This window comes from Parambassis ranga, chromosome 21 (assembly GCF_900634625.1).
Source record: "Parambassis ranga chromosome 21, fParRan2.1, whole genome shotgun sequence".
NCBI lineage: Eukaryota > Metazoa > Chordata > Actinopteri > Ambassidae > Parambassis > Parambassis ranga.
The window spans coordinates 3,742,034-3,759,122 of record NC_041041.1 but is presented as its reverse complement, the minus strand read 5'-3'; the positions used below and the strand labels follow the sequence as shown (position 1 = coordinate 3,759,122).

Here is a 17,089-nt window from a genome sequence, read left to right as displayed (position 1 = left end):
TTCTCCTCGCTCCTCTTTCTTCTTCTTCTTCTTCTTCTTCTTCTTCTTCCTCCTCCACAGCACGCTGCTGGTTTCTTTCCTCTCTGCCTGTGCAGCCTGTAATGACTGAGAGAGGAATGCTGCTGGTTTTATATAGGCCTCTAAAAATAACTCACCCCCCTCGCTTCCATCTACGGCTGGACTGACAGACCCCCGCAGCCAATGGCGTCTCTGCATCCGTCACAGCTCCACCCACTCGCTCTGTCCCAGCGCCTCCTTAATTGGACGCCAGTGACATCATCAACCCTATTTACCTTATTAGGTCACGCATGAAATTGATTGACAGCTGACTCCTCCCCCCTCATGCATCCCTCCCCTCGCGCGCCGGTCGCCTGGATTGCAGCGGGGTCCAGTCTGCTGCTGGAGGAGCAAACCTGGCAACCTGGCAGCTTGTGTGCGGAGACCGACTGGCAATCTGGCAATGCGGAAATAGATCTGGCACCCCCGAGCCCGGACCGAGGAGAGAGGCGTGACAGAGCGAGCAGAGAGGAGAGGGGATTGCACTGACAAAGATAAAAATTATCAACACTTTCTTTCCTCGCAGCTTTTTTTTCTTTTTAAAATAAAGTGCTCAGGTGCGCTCATCTGCACCAGCTGGGCTCCCTGCTCCGCGGTTTGGTTTCTCATTTGTCAAGTCTGTAGAAGAAGAAAAAGAAGAAGAAGGAAGAAGAAGAAGAAGTGCGCTTTAATCGCTTGGATTCCGGACTTCTTTACTGACTTCTTTTTTTGCATCAAGCATGGATGTGTTGGCGAATTACAGTATTTTCCAGGAACTCCAACTCGTTCATGACACTGGTTATTTCTCCGCGATGCCTTCCCTGGAGGAGAACTGGCAGCAGGTCAGAGATGATGCGTTTTCTCTTCTTCTCTTCTTTTTAAACAGGTTTTAGTGCTGAAGTATCATGTGTGCGCTGCTTGAAGCTTTACTCTGTTTGTTTTTTTGGAGTCTTTTCCTGTTTTTTTATGCATTAGCGGAGCGCTCCGTAGCGGCAACGACAGCCCCGTGTAGTTGCGTCTTTTTTTTTTTTTTTTTTTTTTTGCTCACATGGAACACGGCGAGGTCCGCTGACAGGAGAAAACACACGCACACACACACGGGAGAGTGGGGTGAGGAGGAGGGAGGGAGGAAGAGGGAGGAAGGGGGAGGAGGGAAAGGGGGAGGATACAGAGTGCTTTGCGCACTAATGGCACTAATGGACAAATAGTGTTTTATAAAAAAAAAAAAAAAAGGAAAAAGAAAGAAATGCGTAAAAACGCTCCAGTGGTGCATTTTACGCACACGCTCTGACTCTGCGCCGCTTCAACGTGCCTGCGCCGTAGTTAAGGCTTAATTAAAGCGCGTGATGTTTAATTTAGGAGCAGGAGCGTGACTGCCCTGTGTGAGATCACTCCGTGATGATGCTCAGATTTTACCTGTGAAATCTACACATGCTGAGAGACAAACCTCAGAGGTCAAACCTGAGCATGTCGCTTATCTCGGAGCTTTTTCTTAAATGTTTTTAGTGATGAGTGATGTGCGCCATGCAGGCAGGCAGGCAGGCAGCGAGAGAGAGAGCGACTCCAGCTCCAAACGTGGCCCCTGAAACTTACTTCTATTGATATTTCAGCTCAAATCACACGTTAATGGAGGTTTGTGGAGAGTTAAGAAGCAGATTTTCTGCAACTTTTCGTGTTTTTCTCGTCATGTCATGTGGACTTTAAACTGTCTGTGTAAATGACGTGTAAGTGGAGGCGCTCAGTGAGAGCTGATGGAGGGTGGAAGTGATTTCACATTTCATGTCTGAGCTGGAGAATTGGAGTGTTTGAATCCTGGAGCGTGATGCTGTTTTTAGTGTGACTGCTTGATCGATAGACCAGTCTGTTTGGACTCTCTCTCTCTCTCTCTCCCTCTCCCACACACACACACACACGCACACACACACTGTCTATGCATGATGGACATACGCCTAATAGCAAGTGACTTGTTCTTAAATAATATATCCGCCTCTGCCACTGTTTGTTTGCAGATAATCCTCCTGAATTATTGATCTCAGCCACTATAGAACATACAGCAGACCACTAAATAATTGTATTGATATATAAATTGATGTTTAAATGTCATGTGGATCACTATCTTTAAACCTGAGTGAGGATCTGAAGCACTTTGATGCTTCACCTCCATCAGTCTTAGACAACCAGGTGATTTTTTTTTTACCCCCCTTGAACTTGACAAATGGAAGCTGCTAATTGGACGCCATCTTCAGCCCTCATGTGTGAGTGTTTGAATGTTCAGTAAACTGGTGCACCCTACGTGTCCCAGTGGACTCCTTCATGACACAAATTCTCCTCAGATGACGCCGTGCGGGTCTGTTTGTGTGTATTTGTGTGTTTAGTGCTGAATGAAACATGCACGTCTCCTCTGTGACTGTCTTACTGACACCAATTCACACTGTCTCATCCTATTTTTAGTGCAAACAGCACATAGTTTCATCCCCCTGTAACCTATTTTTTTCCCTGTGTGTTATCATTTTGTTAATTGATTGAGCAGTGTGTGTGAAACTAATTAGGGCTGCAGCAGTGTTCGCTCATGGAGGCTCGGAGTTATTGATTTCCCCGCAACTGTTTACTGTTTCTAAATTATACAAACATGTCTCATATCTTAAAACAACAAACATTAAATGAAACACCTGATTACATAATGCTGGACCATAGTTGTCTATGCCACAGGAGGAGACGTGACGCTGCCCTCTTGTGGACAGATTTTTAAAGCAGGCACAACTTAAACAAATGCATTTAATATGTGTATATAGCAGAATCCGGTGTTTAATGTCACACATATTGGACACAGTTTGTGTTAACCAGCAGGGCTAATGCTAATGCTCCTTAGCAGGAGACATAGCATCATAGTTGCTAACAAAGCAGGAGCTTCATGTTTGGTAACAACAAAATTACACAAAGGATATTATGAGTTCTCATATGGATTTTGGAGTGTTTAAGACACTTTATGTTACCTTGGCAACAATGTGTATTTTAAGTACAGACACTGGCCATGTTTAGCCTAGCTTAGCATTAGTTATACTGCTAATAAATCCAGCACAGCAAGCTTTTTAGCCTGTTTTAGCTTGATGTTTTTTTGTTTTTGTTTTCGGTACAGTTTTGGTTACTTCTTGGTCCATTCTTAGTTAAAGAGAATTTTGAAAAATGTACACACTTAATCGATTACTTGTTAGCTTTAGCCACAATTTAGCCATAATTAGCCATAGGTATTTGCCAATGTAGCATAGCATGTTAGCTAACAAGCTGCAGCAAAAAAAAGACTAATTAAGATCTGATAAAACTGAGCACTGTGCCTTCTGCTGTTTGTGCTAAGCTAGGCTAATGACACCCAGTAAACCAGCGTTCAAGATGTTTGGATAATAATTTGAATGTTGCTGAGGACGCAGTTGTGTTTTATTCCTTAAAATGATGATGTGGGTGTTCATGTTGACCAAAGGGAGCCGTGTGGATGTCTGCTGAGTTCTCTGTGGTGGAAAATGCTGTGTTATTATGGATGAAGGGCCAAAACTGAGAGGAAAAGATGTGTTTTGTCAAATGTATCTGCTCTAGCGGCGACACAGTCTCAGAGAGGGAAAGACACACACACACACACACACACACACTCTCATACACAAACACACTAAGACCAGGCACACCCACGTTCTTTTTCCAGTCTTGTTCCTTCTGTCTCCCTCTATCCCCTCATTCACTCCATCACACACACACACACGCTTGGCTGGCATGCACTAATGGAAAGCTATGGTCTGGCAGGACTCATCCCGCCACTTTCGGCAGTAATTGGCCGTTTGCTGTCAGACGGACAGAACAACACACAGACGCAGACACACACTCAGACAAACAATGCATGCACACGCAACCTGATTTGTGGGTGTCATTTATCTCCCCGGACTGTCCCCTGCTCCTGCTCTTTGTTTCCGCGTACAGGCTTCTTTTATCAGCTGCTTTGCATCATGGCTAAACATGTGGAAAACACACACACTCCCCCTCAGCCTCTCTCCCTCTCTGTCTGCCTGTCGATCAGCCTGGTTGCCTCTGACAGTATGAGCCCATGTTCTGTGTATAATTGCAGCATCTTTGCAGGTTTGGAGTAATGTGATGGGCTTCAGGGATTTATGTGTGTGTGTGTGTGTGTGGAGTGGCCAAGGATCAAATGGCAAATCCAGACTTCCCAATTAGATGTAATCCAGTTATTTCAAAGCAGAGCAGCACTCCACAGTCTGATGAATGATAGAGAGAAGAGGGATGAAGGTGAGTCTGCAGCAGAGGTTTCATGTGGTTGTTGCAGATTTGCATTTACAGGCTGATACGCTGCGTAGACTCCTGTGTGTGTGTGTGTGTATGTGTCTGCAGGTATCTAGGAGCGTATTTAAATAAGTAGCAGTGCTTTAAACCGGCTGACTCACAGCCTCTCTCTCTCTTTTTCGTTTACATGCTCAGTGTGTCGGTAGATCCATTCAGGCTGATTGATTTATTTGCAGTGGAATCATTACAGCACCGAGCGATAGACCAGCCGAGGTACAGTGTCTTCATTAGCCCAGGCCGGCCTGTGTCTTTTCTCAGAGAGTGCAATCTCTCCGTGAAATAATTCATGCTGATTGAGCCACTTCACATAGTTTGGTCCACTCCTCAGCTCACTGATCCCACACACTGCTGTCCTTCAGTTCAGGTTACATTTGGGACATTATTCCCTTTAGTTTGTCTTGTCAGGCAGAGTTTATTCTCCACGTATGTAACATGTCTGTGCTGAGCTATTTCTCATCTTCTATTGTGGGTAAATTAAATGATCAATACTGCTTTTGATTATTTACAAAACCTGAAATAGATCAACTGTACTTTGTGGCTGCAGAGAAAGATGTGTGACTGTGTCCTGATCACTGGTGTCATGGCTCATGTGATGTGAATGCTTCTGTCACTAATACAATATGTTTGATCAGTGTTTGGTCATTTTAGATGCACATCTATTCAAAATGTTACGGTATGTGTGCTCAGTGCAGCCAAAGTAAGGTCCAGATTCCAGCTTGGATCAAACATGTACCGTAGATACAAACCTACACTGTGTATGAAGTCCTTTAATTTATATTATGAACATATTTTATGTTGTTATGCCACACTGTACCGTTCAGTGTATGGATCCTGACTGGCTGGATTATTGTTCCTGAAGATGTTGGCTATAACTGGGACTTTCACAGGGGTTTCTTATCTCCTTAGTTGGTTCACTCTGGATACAATCATTTGAGTTTGTAAAAGAAAGAAAAATCTAAAGTGCGACGCTTCAAACCAGATGAGGACAACCTGTCTGCTTATTGGTCAGATGAGTCTGCTACAGGAAGTAGATTGTGTGTTGTGACGGCTGCATGTTGCTGTGATAATTTCCTGTGCACAAATGTTTGCAGAAACATCAGTGTGTTCGGCCATTTCATTGATTCTACTGTATAAAGATTTTAAATCAGACCCGGTCCTGCTACACCAGCTGAAGGATCATCTGTGGGTCATAACAGACCGAACAGGCCGAGCGGCTTCTGCTGTTCAATGTCTGTGATTTCTGTTCCTTGGTGACCTGTGAACCCGCCGTGTGGACCGCCTCATGAATGCTTTTTGTTTTTCTCTGGCGTCTCTGTCTCACTCTGTTTTTTTTCTGTCTGTGCTGGCTTCAGGCAGGCCCAGGGAAATCTGACAAGATAATGAATTGCCATGCATGCTGCAGTTTTTCACATTTCACAGCCCAGTAACTCTGTGTGTGGGGACGGAGGAGGGACGGATGGTGGGGACGGCGGAGGGACACGGACAGAAAACACCGGCCGACACAGTGATAGAGCTAAAAGGATAAAGTTATGAAGGAGGGGGAAGATGGCTGACCATTCTTTACTTCTTTTTTTCTTTTAAAAAAACTTCTTTTTCCTTTTGTCTCTTGCACCATCCGGCCAACACACACACACGGAGTTATGTAATTGTCTGTGGAGCGCAGCTGCTTCCTCACAGTAGACAAAAAAAGACGAAGGTGAGGGAGAGAAACAAAGGAATGGAGAGAAAAACATGAGACAACAGAAATGGTGACAAAGCAGCACAAAGGAAGACAGACAGAGATGAAGAGGAGGAAGAGGAGGAGCTGCTTATGTAATAACTAATCCAAATGTCAGAAAATGCAGCTTTTAAAACTGCATTCAGGATCGAAATCAGAAATACATCCTGGAACTTTGACTGAACTTGAAGTACTTTGTGTGGCAGCATAAATGCTGCATTAGCTGCTTTATTATAAGGAAAAATAACAGTTTTATTAGAAGTATCCTAATTTTATTTGCCTTTCTTATGAATGTTTCTTGTAGCCTCACTTTGTACATTACCCGAACGTAATGACTATTGAACACTTTGGGATTAGTGATGATATAATCCATCATGTTGCACATTTCTAGATTATTTCATGATGTATTTTGCCATCACAGATCTTATCTGCACCACTTTGATGTGCACTTTTCAGCAGGAAACACACATTTAAAAGCTTGTTGATATGACTAGTGTTCACGTAGCTTTGCACCCTCTAGTGGTCATGTGAAGAAGTGCACATAAAATCCTTAATTTTGGTGTGAAATAACAGTCCAAGAGTTGGATAAACGGTCAGTGTTTTAATCCCCAGACATGTCATGTTAGGCTGTCGACCCAAACGTCGAGGTGACTTTACTGAGTTTCTTATTTTAGCTGTAAAAACTGAGCCACACTGTGGGAGTGATGCTCAGGTAACTATAGCCACTGTCTTTATGTGTCAGCACTGTGATTGACTGACTACCAGTGCAGGGTGACCTAACTATTGCCCACTGCATGCTGGGACAGATGACGGCCTGCTGTGATTGGACAGTGAAGGACAGGCTTTACAAAGACTGGATGGATGGACACCGGTCTCCACTATTACTGCCGTCAAAATACTAAAATCCACAAGAGCACAAATCTTCTTCTTCACTTTTTACAGTGTGGAAACTGCTGCCAATATTTTCCCCAATATGAGCCGCTCTAATCACTGGGTTTTCATTCGTTCTCTTTTTTATCATGCTCCCAAACACACACAGAGTTATTGTCTTTTCCTCATAATTAGAACTCACTCGAGTCAAACGCAAACACACTCTCTCTCTTTCTCTCTCTCTCTCTCTCTTGCCCTGGAACCCATAATTCAGTAAGTGAATAAGGCATTCAGTCTACGGTGGCAGAGATTAGATAAGAAAGTGAGCAGTCAGACTGCCGCGGCAGGAAAGCAGAACAAATGAAGTGCGCTGGTGATGGAGAGAGAGGGAGAGCTTACACTGTGAAAGCCATAGCCCTGATCTTTCAAGATGAGTGCTTTCCTATGGAGGGCAACTCTCCAGCACTATTCACCATGGAGCCCGATTACTACAGTTTACAAGGAGATTTACCCATTCATCTCTTCATGCTCCCAGCACACTGTGGATATCTGTTATTGTGCAGTGCAGTCATCCTATTACACGTCATGTGTTGCACATACATATTGATTTTTGTTCTAGTTTATTAAAGGGGGGGGGGGAATAAAACAAAGGGAGCTTGTTTGCTGCCAATCTGTTTCATCTCTCTGCGGCTTCAGCAGGAGGAGGCCTTTAGCTTAGCTTAGCACAAAGAATGGAAGCAGAGGGAAGCTGTTAGCGGCATGTTTGTGTTTTTAAGGTGGATTCAAACTCAAGGATTTTTTACAAAGTCTGTTATTTTTAATGGGAGCGCTGCAGTCGGTGGATTGGCTTTCAGAAGTGAGATAAATCCACAGTAATCTTTTGAAGAGGGTTAAACCATGATGAGCTTCAGCAATGCGCTGATTAGTTGATTAGTCAATTGGCATTAAGTTAATCTGTACCCACTCCAGTTTTACACAACCACGCTGCGCAGGAGTCGGTAAAGTTTCACAAATAAACCTGCTGCAAGGAGCTCTTGGTTCCAACGTGGTGATGGGATGGATCCATCGGCAACTCAGTGAGTCGAAGCTATCCACTGCACATGAAAGTTGTTGATAGAACAACAACATGCACTCTGAGCTTGGTGGCGTTTCATCACAGTCTCCTGTGTCTGGTCTGCCTACAGTGACAAAAAGCACAAATATGGCACCACTAGGCTTCCGTACAAATGATTAAGTGTGTCTGATTCTTCAGATGGGTATCAGAACACGGGCAGTACCCATGCATGATGGATAGTTATGAGGTATTTTCTGGATTTTGCGGTCAAATAAAGTTATTTTAAATCCAAACAGTCGGTGGTGTTTGATTTTATGCTTTTTTTATTAGGATAAATCCTCTTAGTGATCCCAAACTGAGCTGTGCTGATACCCACACACATGCATATACACACACAGGTGTGTTTGGTTGTGTGTGTTTGTGTCTCCACATCCTGCTGAGCCAGTGTTTGCAGACCGATTGGCTCAGGGATGAAGCCTTGTGACCTGGCATCCGTCCAGCCCTCTTATTCTCTCCTCCTCTCCCAGCTCTCCCCTCTGTCTCCGTCTCTCTCTCCGTCTGTCTGTCTGTCTGTCTGTCTGTCTGTCTGTCTTCCCTCCTCATCTCTCTCACATTAAAATCGCTGAATTGGAATGCTGGGATTGTTTTTCGTCTGGAGGAAGGTTTGGGAAGGTTGCGTCGTAAAAAGGGCAGATGGAAACTCAGTTTCCAAATAAACACAGACAGAGTAGAAGCTGCTTCCTCTTCCTTTTTCTTCTTCTCCTCTGTCTGAAATCCAAAACAACAACAACAAACATGCATTGTTTGGCCAAAGGACACAGAATATGTTCCATAAAAGCAGCATTAAAATGTTGGGATAATATTTTGTTACCTTTGGGTTCATATTTGACACAACACCCTCCCTCTCCTCATCTCTTTAGTTGGTAGCTCCTGTCCTGAACTAACAGGACGCTCGTGCTCTCTGAGTGTGTGTGTGTGTGTTTGGGCAATGACGTCATTCATAGGAGGAGGATGTTGACAGTGGCAGAGGAAATGAGTGGGTGTGTGTGTGTGTGTGTGTGTGTGCACGCTAGCTATTTGACAGTACTGTACCCTGGCCAGTATACACATAAAGTAGTGTGTACATTTCATTAGAACTATAGCTTAATGAAATCAGAACTTGTATATCCTGCAAACTTTTGTGTTTATAATGCAAGTTGAAGCTAAATCCGACGGCCATGAAGGCGCCATCAGTGTCAGTGAAGCACGTGGTTGTTTTGAATGTCTAATTTATCCAAATTTCCTGTCAGGTCAGTCCCAGCGTCTTTAGAGAAAAGTCGGACATGGTCATCATCGCACAAGTGAATTTATTTTTAGTATATAAATACTTAATAATTCTTCACAGACATCGCTTCTCTTGACACATGTGTAGGTTTAGAGCCACTTGGTTAGAGACTCTCCACATTATGAAATCTCTCTCCGCCATGTTTTGGTTGCCATAGGGACGCTTCCCCCTCTAGAACGTCTGACAGGAGGTTGCTATATATGTCCACATTTATCATTTCAATATCGAGGAAATATCAGGAAAGATTTGAGGGATTTTTTTTTTTTGTGATTTGACCCTTTCACACATGCTGAGTGCTCAGGATAATGTCCAGGCAAATTGTACAGTCATTACCTGCTGCAGGTAGTAGAAGCCCTAAACGTGCAACATCAGCTGCTTCATATCTCTCCAGTCTTTTGTTGACATTGTGTATGTGTTCAAACACATGACAACACAAAAAAACCCCACAAAAACAGTCATTATCCTCTTCTGGCCTCCTGCCGCTTCACCCTCTGCTCAGGCTCCTCCCCTCACCTGCAGCAGCCACAGCACGTCTCGCGCAGACAGCCGCCCGCTGTGAGCAGCACGTGTTTGAACAAGACAACGTCTGGACCTGATTCTCCAGACTTTGACCAGAGGTCAAGTGTGTTTTGGAAAAAGAATTACAATACGGTCATCAAGTAGTTCTGTCATAGCGATGCAACGAGGCTGTTAAATTAAATGTGTCCAACAGGTGGACCCTTCAGAACTCCCACGTTGTCCTGCAATCCAGTGCACTACATTACCAACCACATAGGTGGTGGTTAGGAGTTCATTTGCACATACGACACAGACACACTAACATGTCTAAAAGGAAGGAGATCATTGACCGTGGCTGCAGGTAAATGTGTCTCTACAGCAGGACACTTTAATACAGTGAGAGCTGAAATAAGATTGAATCCTGAATCAAAGTGTGTGTGTATAAGAGCTGAAGGGTTCATCAGGAGTATCATGGCGTAAAACAGGAGCATGCACACACACACACACTCACACTCCCACACACACACACACACACACACTCACACTCCCACACACACACACACACACAGACAGACAGATGTCTGTGCTGAGTAGCAGTGCGGATGGATTGTGCCAGTGTTTCAGTGCGCCTCTGTGCATGCATGGTCGGTGTGTGTTCGTGCTCAGAGCAGGACAGTAACTGGGTCAGATGCAGAGGAGGAGGATGACCTTGGGAATTTGTCCTGTTTTTCTTCACGTCGCATCTCTTTGTGTCAGATTGAGGCGACTCGGAAACAACAGATCGTGTTTTTCTGTTTTCCGTCTCCGCCACCAAAACTCTAATTATGCTAATTATGAAGGTTCTGAAGGAGTTTTGCATCAGTTTTGCTGCTCAGATGACATCTCCTCTCACACTTTGTGGAAGTTTGTGCGCATAGATTAGCAGTCCGCCGTCACTTCTGCTGTCATGTTCTGTCACCTGATGTTATTGTTGTAGCATGAAAAGGCTGCTGCTTGCTAGAAATGTCTTTTCAGCCCAACATTTTTTTAATGTTTGTCATAAATGGACGCTGTAAACCAGGCCAGCTGTGCTGCTTTAACTGGACAAATGGTTGTGGTGTCTGGCCCAACAGTGCCATGCTTTTTATACTGGGATATGTGGGTTATGTGAGCTATTTTAATCCACAATGTTGCCAGGAATACCTGAGGGAATAGACAAGTGCTGCAGTTCGTGTGTGTGTGTGTGTGTGGATAAATGTGTTCCCAATCCATATATGTGTGTGTGTGTGTGTGTGTGTGTGTGTGTGGACGGAGGCAGAGCAGAGAACGGCTGCATACGTCTGAAGAAAGTGTGTTAATTTGTGACAAATGGCAGACACTCCTGTGCATTACAGCCCTCATCTGCTAATAAATGGATGAACTGTTCCAGACAGGCTGAAACTCTGCTTTATTTAAGCAGCTTAAAACTCCATTGTGTATGCGATCAAACAGTGCAGGTGTGGTTATTAACATACTGAGTGTGTCTGTTGTGTTTATGGCGAGGTGACAGCACAAAGAGAAAGTAGAGATTAAAAATAAATATGATCCCAGGCCTGCTGCGAAGAGACGTCTCCCTGTTTTATACTTACATCTACAGCTCTATATCAAAGACAGCATCTTTACTGTGAACAGATATATTGAGTGAGAAGTTATGGAGGTATTAAAGGCAGCAGTGAGTTACACCTTAGAGTATAAAAATATCCTCTGAACTTAATTACAGTCTGAACCTTTTAACTTAATCAATTAGAAGATCAAGAACAAATTAAAATTATGATGAATAATTTTATGAAACCTTTCACTGTTGTGTAGCTTCCCCTCCTTCTTTTACATGGATGTGCTCTATGCAGGACAATAACTTTAAACTGTGAATACACTAAGACACAGAAGCAGCAGGAACGATCGAATAAATTAAAAAGTTCAAATCAGATGATAACAGACGTGAAGTGAAGCACAATAAAAGTAAAATATCAGACGATAAATAAAGGCTGTTATCAGCTGGTGATGCTGGCAGTCGCAGTGCAGAGTAAAGAATATTAATCCATGCATCACACTGACAGACTTCAGGCATGTCTGAACTTTCAAACAAGGTCCCATGAGGTCAGAGCGATAAAACAGAAACCTTTTGATTACACGTTTAGACGGGGCCCTGTCCTCACATCAGTGATTTTTAATATAGTTAATTCTGTGGTGTGTGAATGTGCATGAAGCTCCTGCTGCTGTGTGGACAAACAGAATCATGTGATCAGTTATATATAACCAATGTATCTACAGTAATCCATCACTGTAGAAACTGCAGTTATGTAACCTGAGGAAGGTGAGCTGCAGCATCACTCCTTTATTAATAAACACAATCTCAGGAGATGAGTAAAAACAATCCGCTCCTGTGTCACCCTCTCATCTACTGTAGTGACTGTAGAGAGAACATGGCTGGAAGCCCACAGCATAGACGGAGATGCATTTATGCACATTAGTGTGGACACGGCCTCAGTTTCCAGCTGGATGAAAAGCAAACTTCACTTTGATGCCAATTGTAGACGCACTGTGTGTGTGTGTGTGTGTGTGTGCGTGCGTGCATGTGTGTGTGTGTGCATATGTGTGTGTGTCGGGGGATGTTGGGAGGGAGACATCTGAATTATTTAAGGATGAACTGCAGGACACAGAAAAGTGAAGAAATAGTGAGTGTTTCTCTTTTACCCCCAAGACTTTAAGATGGAGAGAGGGTTTTGCTCAGACTGGTTTAGGAAACACACACACACTCAGAGACACACACACACTCAGAAACACACACACAGGCCAGTATGAGTCATGTGTCCACTTGCTTTGCTTTCCAGCAAGGCCAATGAGATCACTGACTTCCTTAGAATACAAAGACCTCTGGAGGTAAAGCGAGAGAGAGAGACTCTGGTGTAAAAAAATAAAAAGGTGTGGTGACAGTAGCAGCCTCCCTGGAGTCTCACACACACACACACACACACACACTCTTTTAACTAGTCTCTGGTGACTAGAATGCAGAAACTCTTATCTGAACCTAAACCTGCAGGAAGCCCTTGTTAAAGGTGGGAGCTGTGATTCATCATTAACAGGCTACATATACATATAATGTAATTATCCAAGTAATATGTCAAACACAACAACATTTTTTTAATCACTGTCCAACATGTAATGGATCAATTTTCAAGTCTTTATTGATTCCTTAGGAAGCAGTGCGTCCACCTCTAATGCAGACAAATTAAAGGAAAACCACGAGCAGATGAGTGGAGGAGTCGAACAAATGTGCACGAGGCTTCAGTGAACGATTTGATTTTTTTTTTTTGTGGGAATAATTCAAATCATTCGCTGTGACCTTCAGCCATCAAATCCCAGAGCAGCTGAACACCTGCGCTCCCCACAACAACCATACAGACACGTTTATATGTCCTTTTTTGGGGGATGAGCCCTTTAATTTGTGTTGCATCTCTTAATTGTCTTTCATTCTGTCCAGAGTGTTCTTTAATAAGTAAGTGTAATGGCTTTAAATTCAATTTTAGCTTCAGCTTGATTTAGCTGCCATCCATACGAGACCACAAACTGTGACTAAATATTGATCCTCTGTCTGTGACATCACTCATATGTTTCTGAAGAGCCGTGTTGAGTTGATGTGGGAAGCTCCAACCCTCACTGTGTCGGCAGCTAAACCCAACCTAAACTCTCATTTAATCCAAACCCAGGCAAAGAGGTGGAGTGTGATCCGAACGGACTCAACAAATTTCAATTGTCTTAATATAATGAAATAGAAGTATTAAAATTCACCCTTGTACCGGTTAGGCTTTATTTTATATGGTTGTTGCTCGGTGTTCTTGTAGCTAAATGCCCTCTCGTATTCATTAATTGGTGTGTTTCCATGGTAACAATCACATTAGCCTTAACCTAACCAGGTAGCGTTAGTGCCTGGATGTAGTGGTCCGACACAGGATACGAACCTCTGAGTTAACTTTATGCAGTTTCTGGAGTGTAAAGCAGTTCCCTATGTGAAGACAGACTTGTTTACCAATTCTATTATTGATTACTAAACAAACAGCCTAATGCAGTAAAAGAGAATTACTGTTAATACAACAAACAATAACACCAAAAACGTCTCAAGCTTCCTTTGTTGAGTTTCTTTGATTCAAAGCAGAGTGAGACAGAACCCTCCTCTCCATCTGTCGTCAGAGAAATATACTGTATGTCCTGGCACGGTGTGAAGTGTTTGCTCTGGCACTCGCTTTAAATTAATGTGTGTGTGTGCGCGTGTGTGTGTGTGTGTTCTGGGATGAGACTCTGATCAAATCTGTTGAGGACGTCTGATGTCATAACAGTCAGCAGACACATCCTGAATTATTCAGTGTGATAAAAATGTGTGTGTTTTTGATGCACATCAAGTCTTTAATTCTCATGAGTGTTTTAGAAGAACAGCTCAATCCTAAATATTACACTGACTGTTATAAATAGTTTGCACTAATGACTGCATGTTACCGTGTCGACCGTGAAAACTCAATTACTAATCCTGATTTATCTGATGGCTCCCTTTGATATATTTACATCAGTCTGTTACAGACAATGAAGTGAAACATAAAGGAGGGGATCAGCTGCTGCTCTGTCTTAATGGATTGACCCTTTGTGTGTGAGTGTGTGTGTGTGTGTGGGTGGGTGGAGGAGGGACGATGTGGGGGATGAGGTCATTGTGAAGTGTGAGCATGCGTGACTCTGTGTGTGTGTGTGTGTGTGTGAAATTAAGGCTGCCGGGAGTCAGTGTGTGTATATAAGTGATGACTTCATTCGTTATGCATTTATTTATGATCAGGGTAGCACCTCAAGCTGTGTGTGTGTGTGTGTGGGTGGGGGGGCATCTTAAAGAGGAAAAAACAGAAGAAGAATTGATTTTTCTGGTTTACTGCTCTATTTTTGGAGAATATGAGGACTTAAGTAAATATATTTTATGTTGTTTTGCATCTCATACAGAATGAGTGCAATAATTCATAAAATTCGTATACTTTCAGATATTGGAGGTTATCGTCTCTGTGTGTCAGATAAATGCATGTTTAGCCTCACACATCAGCCACAGTATGAGGGTTTAATTCACTGATATTAATATTTCCAAGGCTGATGGTGATAAAATGTCATAAAAAGCTTTTTTTTATGCAGTAAGTAGGTCACTTATGATCTTTATTTATAATTCTGTGTCTCAGGATCCTTTCATGAACACACGGATGTGAGGAGCTTTGTGCATGCAAACACAAGGCATCAAGTTCAAAACTGTTGCGCTGTCACTAAACGTTTGTATCGGCCGTTAAAAAAATGCTTTTGGACTGAATGTTTTCATTTAAAAAAGCTTCTTCTGCATCATTTCTTGTACCTGTCACCTCAGAGCAGGAGAAGTGCATCTGAAAGAGCTGATATCACACTCGTTCAAGGCTGAGTGTCCGGATACAGCCGCGCCGTCTCTTTTTATTAGTTTCCAAACAAAAAGGACAGAGTGTGGTCGCTTTTATGCAAAACCGCTGCACCTGGCTTTTCTTTTCTTTTTCTTTTTTGTGCTGCTTTGCGTCTGCGGCCACTCTAGAATTAAATATTTTCAGAAAGATGATGGTGTTGTCACATTATACCTTTGAAATAACCAAAGATGAATGCAGGTTTTTTTTCCCGTCTGGCACCCAAAAGAAAAAACAAAAACCAAAGGAGGAAATCTGTGGCTGTATTTTCCCTCTCATCAAGCTGAACCTTTCATTCTCTTCTCTGTGTTTAGTGGAATAATGGTGCTTGCTTTATATATCCTTTGGATGGCGACATAAAGTTTGTATTTTCACTGAACTGTCCATCTTCATCATCCACTGTCCTTGTTGTTTGCAGCCGTACAATCTTTTTTATTATGTTTTTTGCCCTTTCCTGGTGGAGTTACTCCCTGAAGTGCAGTCAGAACGGAACAGGAGGTCGACAGGCGGATTGGTGCTGCGTCTGCCATGAGGCAGAATGCAGGCTTTGCTTCAGTCTGTTGTGGTGAAGAGAGAGAGAGAGAGAGAGAGAGAGAGAGAGAGAGAGAGAGAGAGAGAGAGAGAGAGCTTACCTATGGCCTGGAGCTCTGTCATCCAGAAGAACCTTAGTGGGGTCGCTACCCCTCCATATTTTGAGGATCCAGTTGAGGTGGTTCAGGCACCTGTTTAGGATGCCCCCCTGGGCACCTCCCTGCTGAGCTGTTTTAGGCTTGTCTGACCCATGACACACTGGAGGATTAAATCTCTGAGCTGGCCATGGAATGCTGCAGAATCCTCCTGGATGAGCTGGAGGAGGCGACCAGTGAGAGGGAGGTCCGGGCTTCCCTGTTTTAAGCTGCTGCCTCCTTGACCCGGCCCCGGATAGGAGGAATACAACAGATGAATGCTGTGTTTTGTGTGGTTTTTATTGCATAGTGTAGTTATTACATACAAAGGTGAATATGATTTGGATATTAGGTGCAGGCTGGATGAAGGCAGGCCAGAAGTTGCAGCAGATTGTGATGTTTGGTTTAAAGGCAGAGCTTAATGCTGTCCAAATATAAGCAGAAGCAGCATGGCAGTCTGCATGAAGGGGTCCCAGCACATTGTGCCTGTGTATAAGGAAACACTTAAAACTTGGCAGCATGTAGCCACAGTGTGTGTGTTTGTCAGGCGAGCTGCAGCAGCATGTGTCTGCCAGGTGATGCTCTGTAATGAGGCCCTGGGTCAGATGTGCACACAGATGTGCTCTGCAGCTTCAGATAGAATAGTGGAGGTTTCATCCTCTCGGTGTTGTTCTTACAGAGTGTGACTTTTTCTTGTTTTCACTCCTAAACAGCGCTGAAATCAGCAGAGTGCTTTATGATGAGATATAGCACAGCGCTGAAAATCCATTCAGCTCGGCAGTAACCCGAGACTTTTCCGCTCGCTGCGACTGTTGATTTAAAGCTTCTCTCGCTGCTTCTCTTTCATCTGTAAATCTGTAAACAGTTCACCAAACAGCATCATCGGCGGGTCAACAGTGTTGTTGACTCTTTGCCTCAGATACACATCAGCAGCTCCTCCGCCGCACGCTGCGGGAAAAGTGCAGGGAGATACGGCGAGCAATCACCGCCAAGAAACAGTTCTGTGCCTGCCGCCTGAGTGTTTGCTGGTTACACACAGAACCATATAGTGACAGGAAGAAGCCCGCACATAAGAAAATGAGAAACAGCAGCACAGAGGGTCTGTGGAAGGATCAGCAG

General features: G+C 43.6%; 1 protein-coding gene across 1 annotated transcript in view; it reads left to right on the top strand.

The window, feature by feature from the left end:
* Positions 1 to 525: 525 nt before the first annotated feature.
* Positions 526 to 17,089, top strand: part of klf7b (Kruppel like factor 7b) — a 66,303-nt gene continuing 49,739 nt past the window's right edge. Inside the window, exon 1 of the mRNA XM_028393468.1 lies at positions 526 to 878. Coding sequence (XP_028249269.1) covers positions 777 to 878 — 102 coding nt within the window. The 5' untranslated portion in view covers positions 526 to 776. The remainder of the gene's footprint in view (positions 879 to 17,089) is intronic.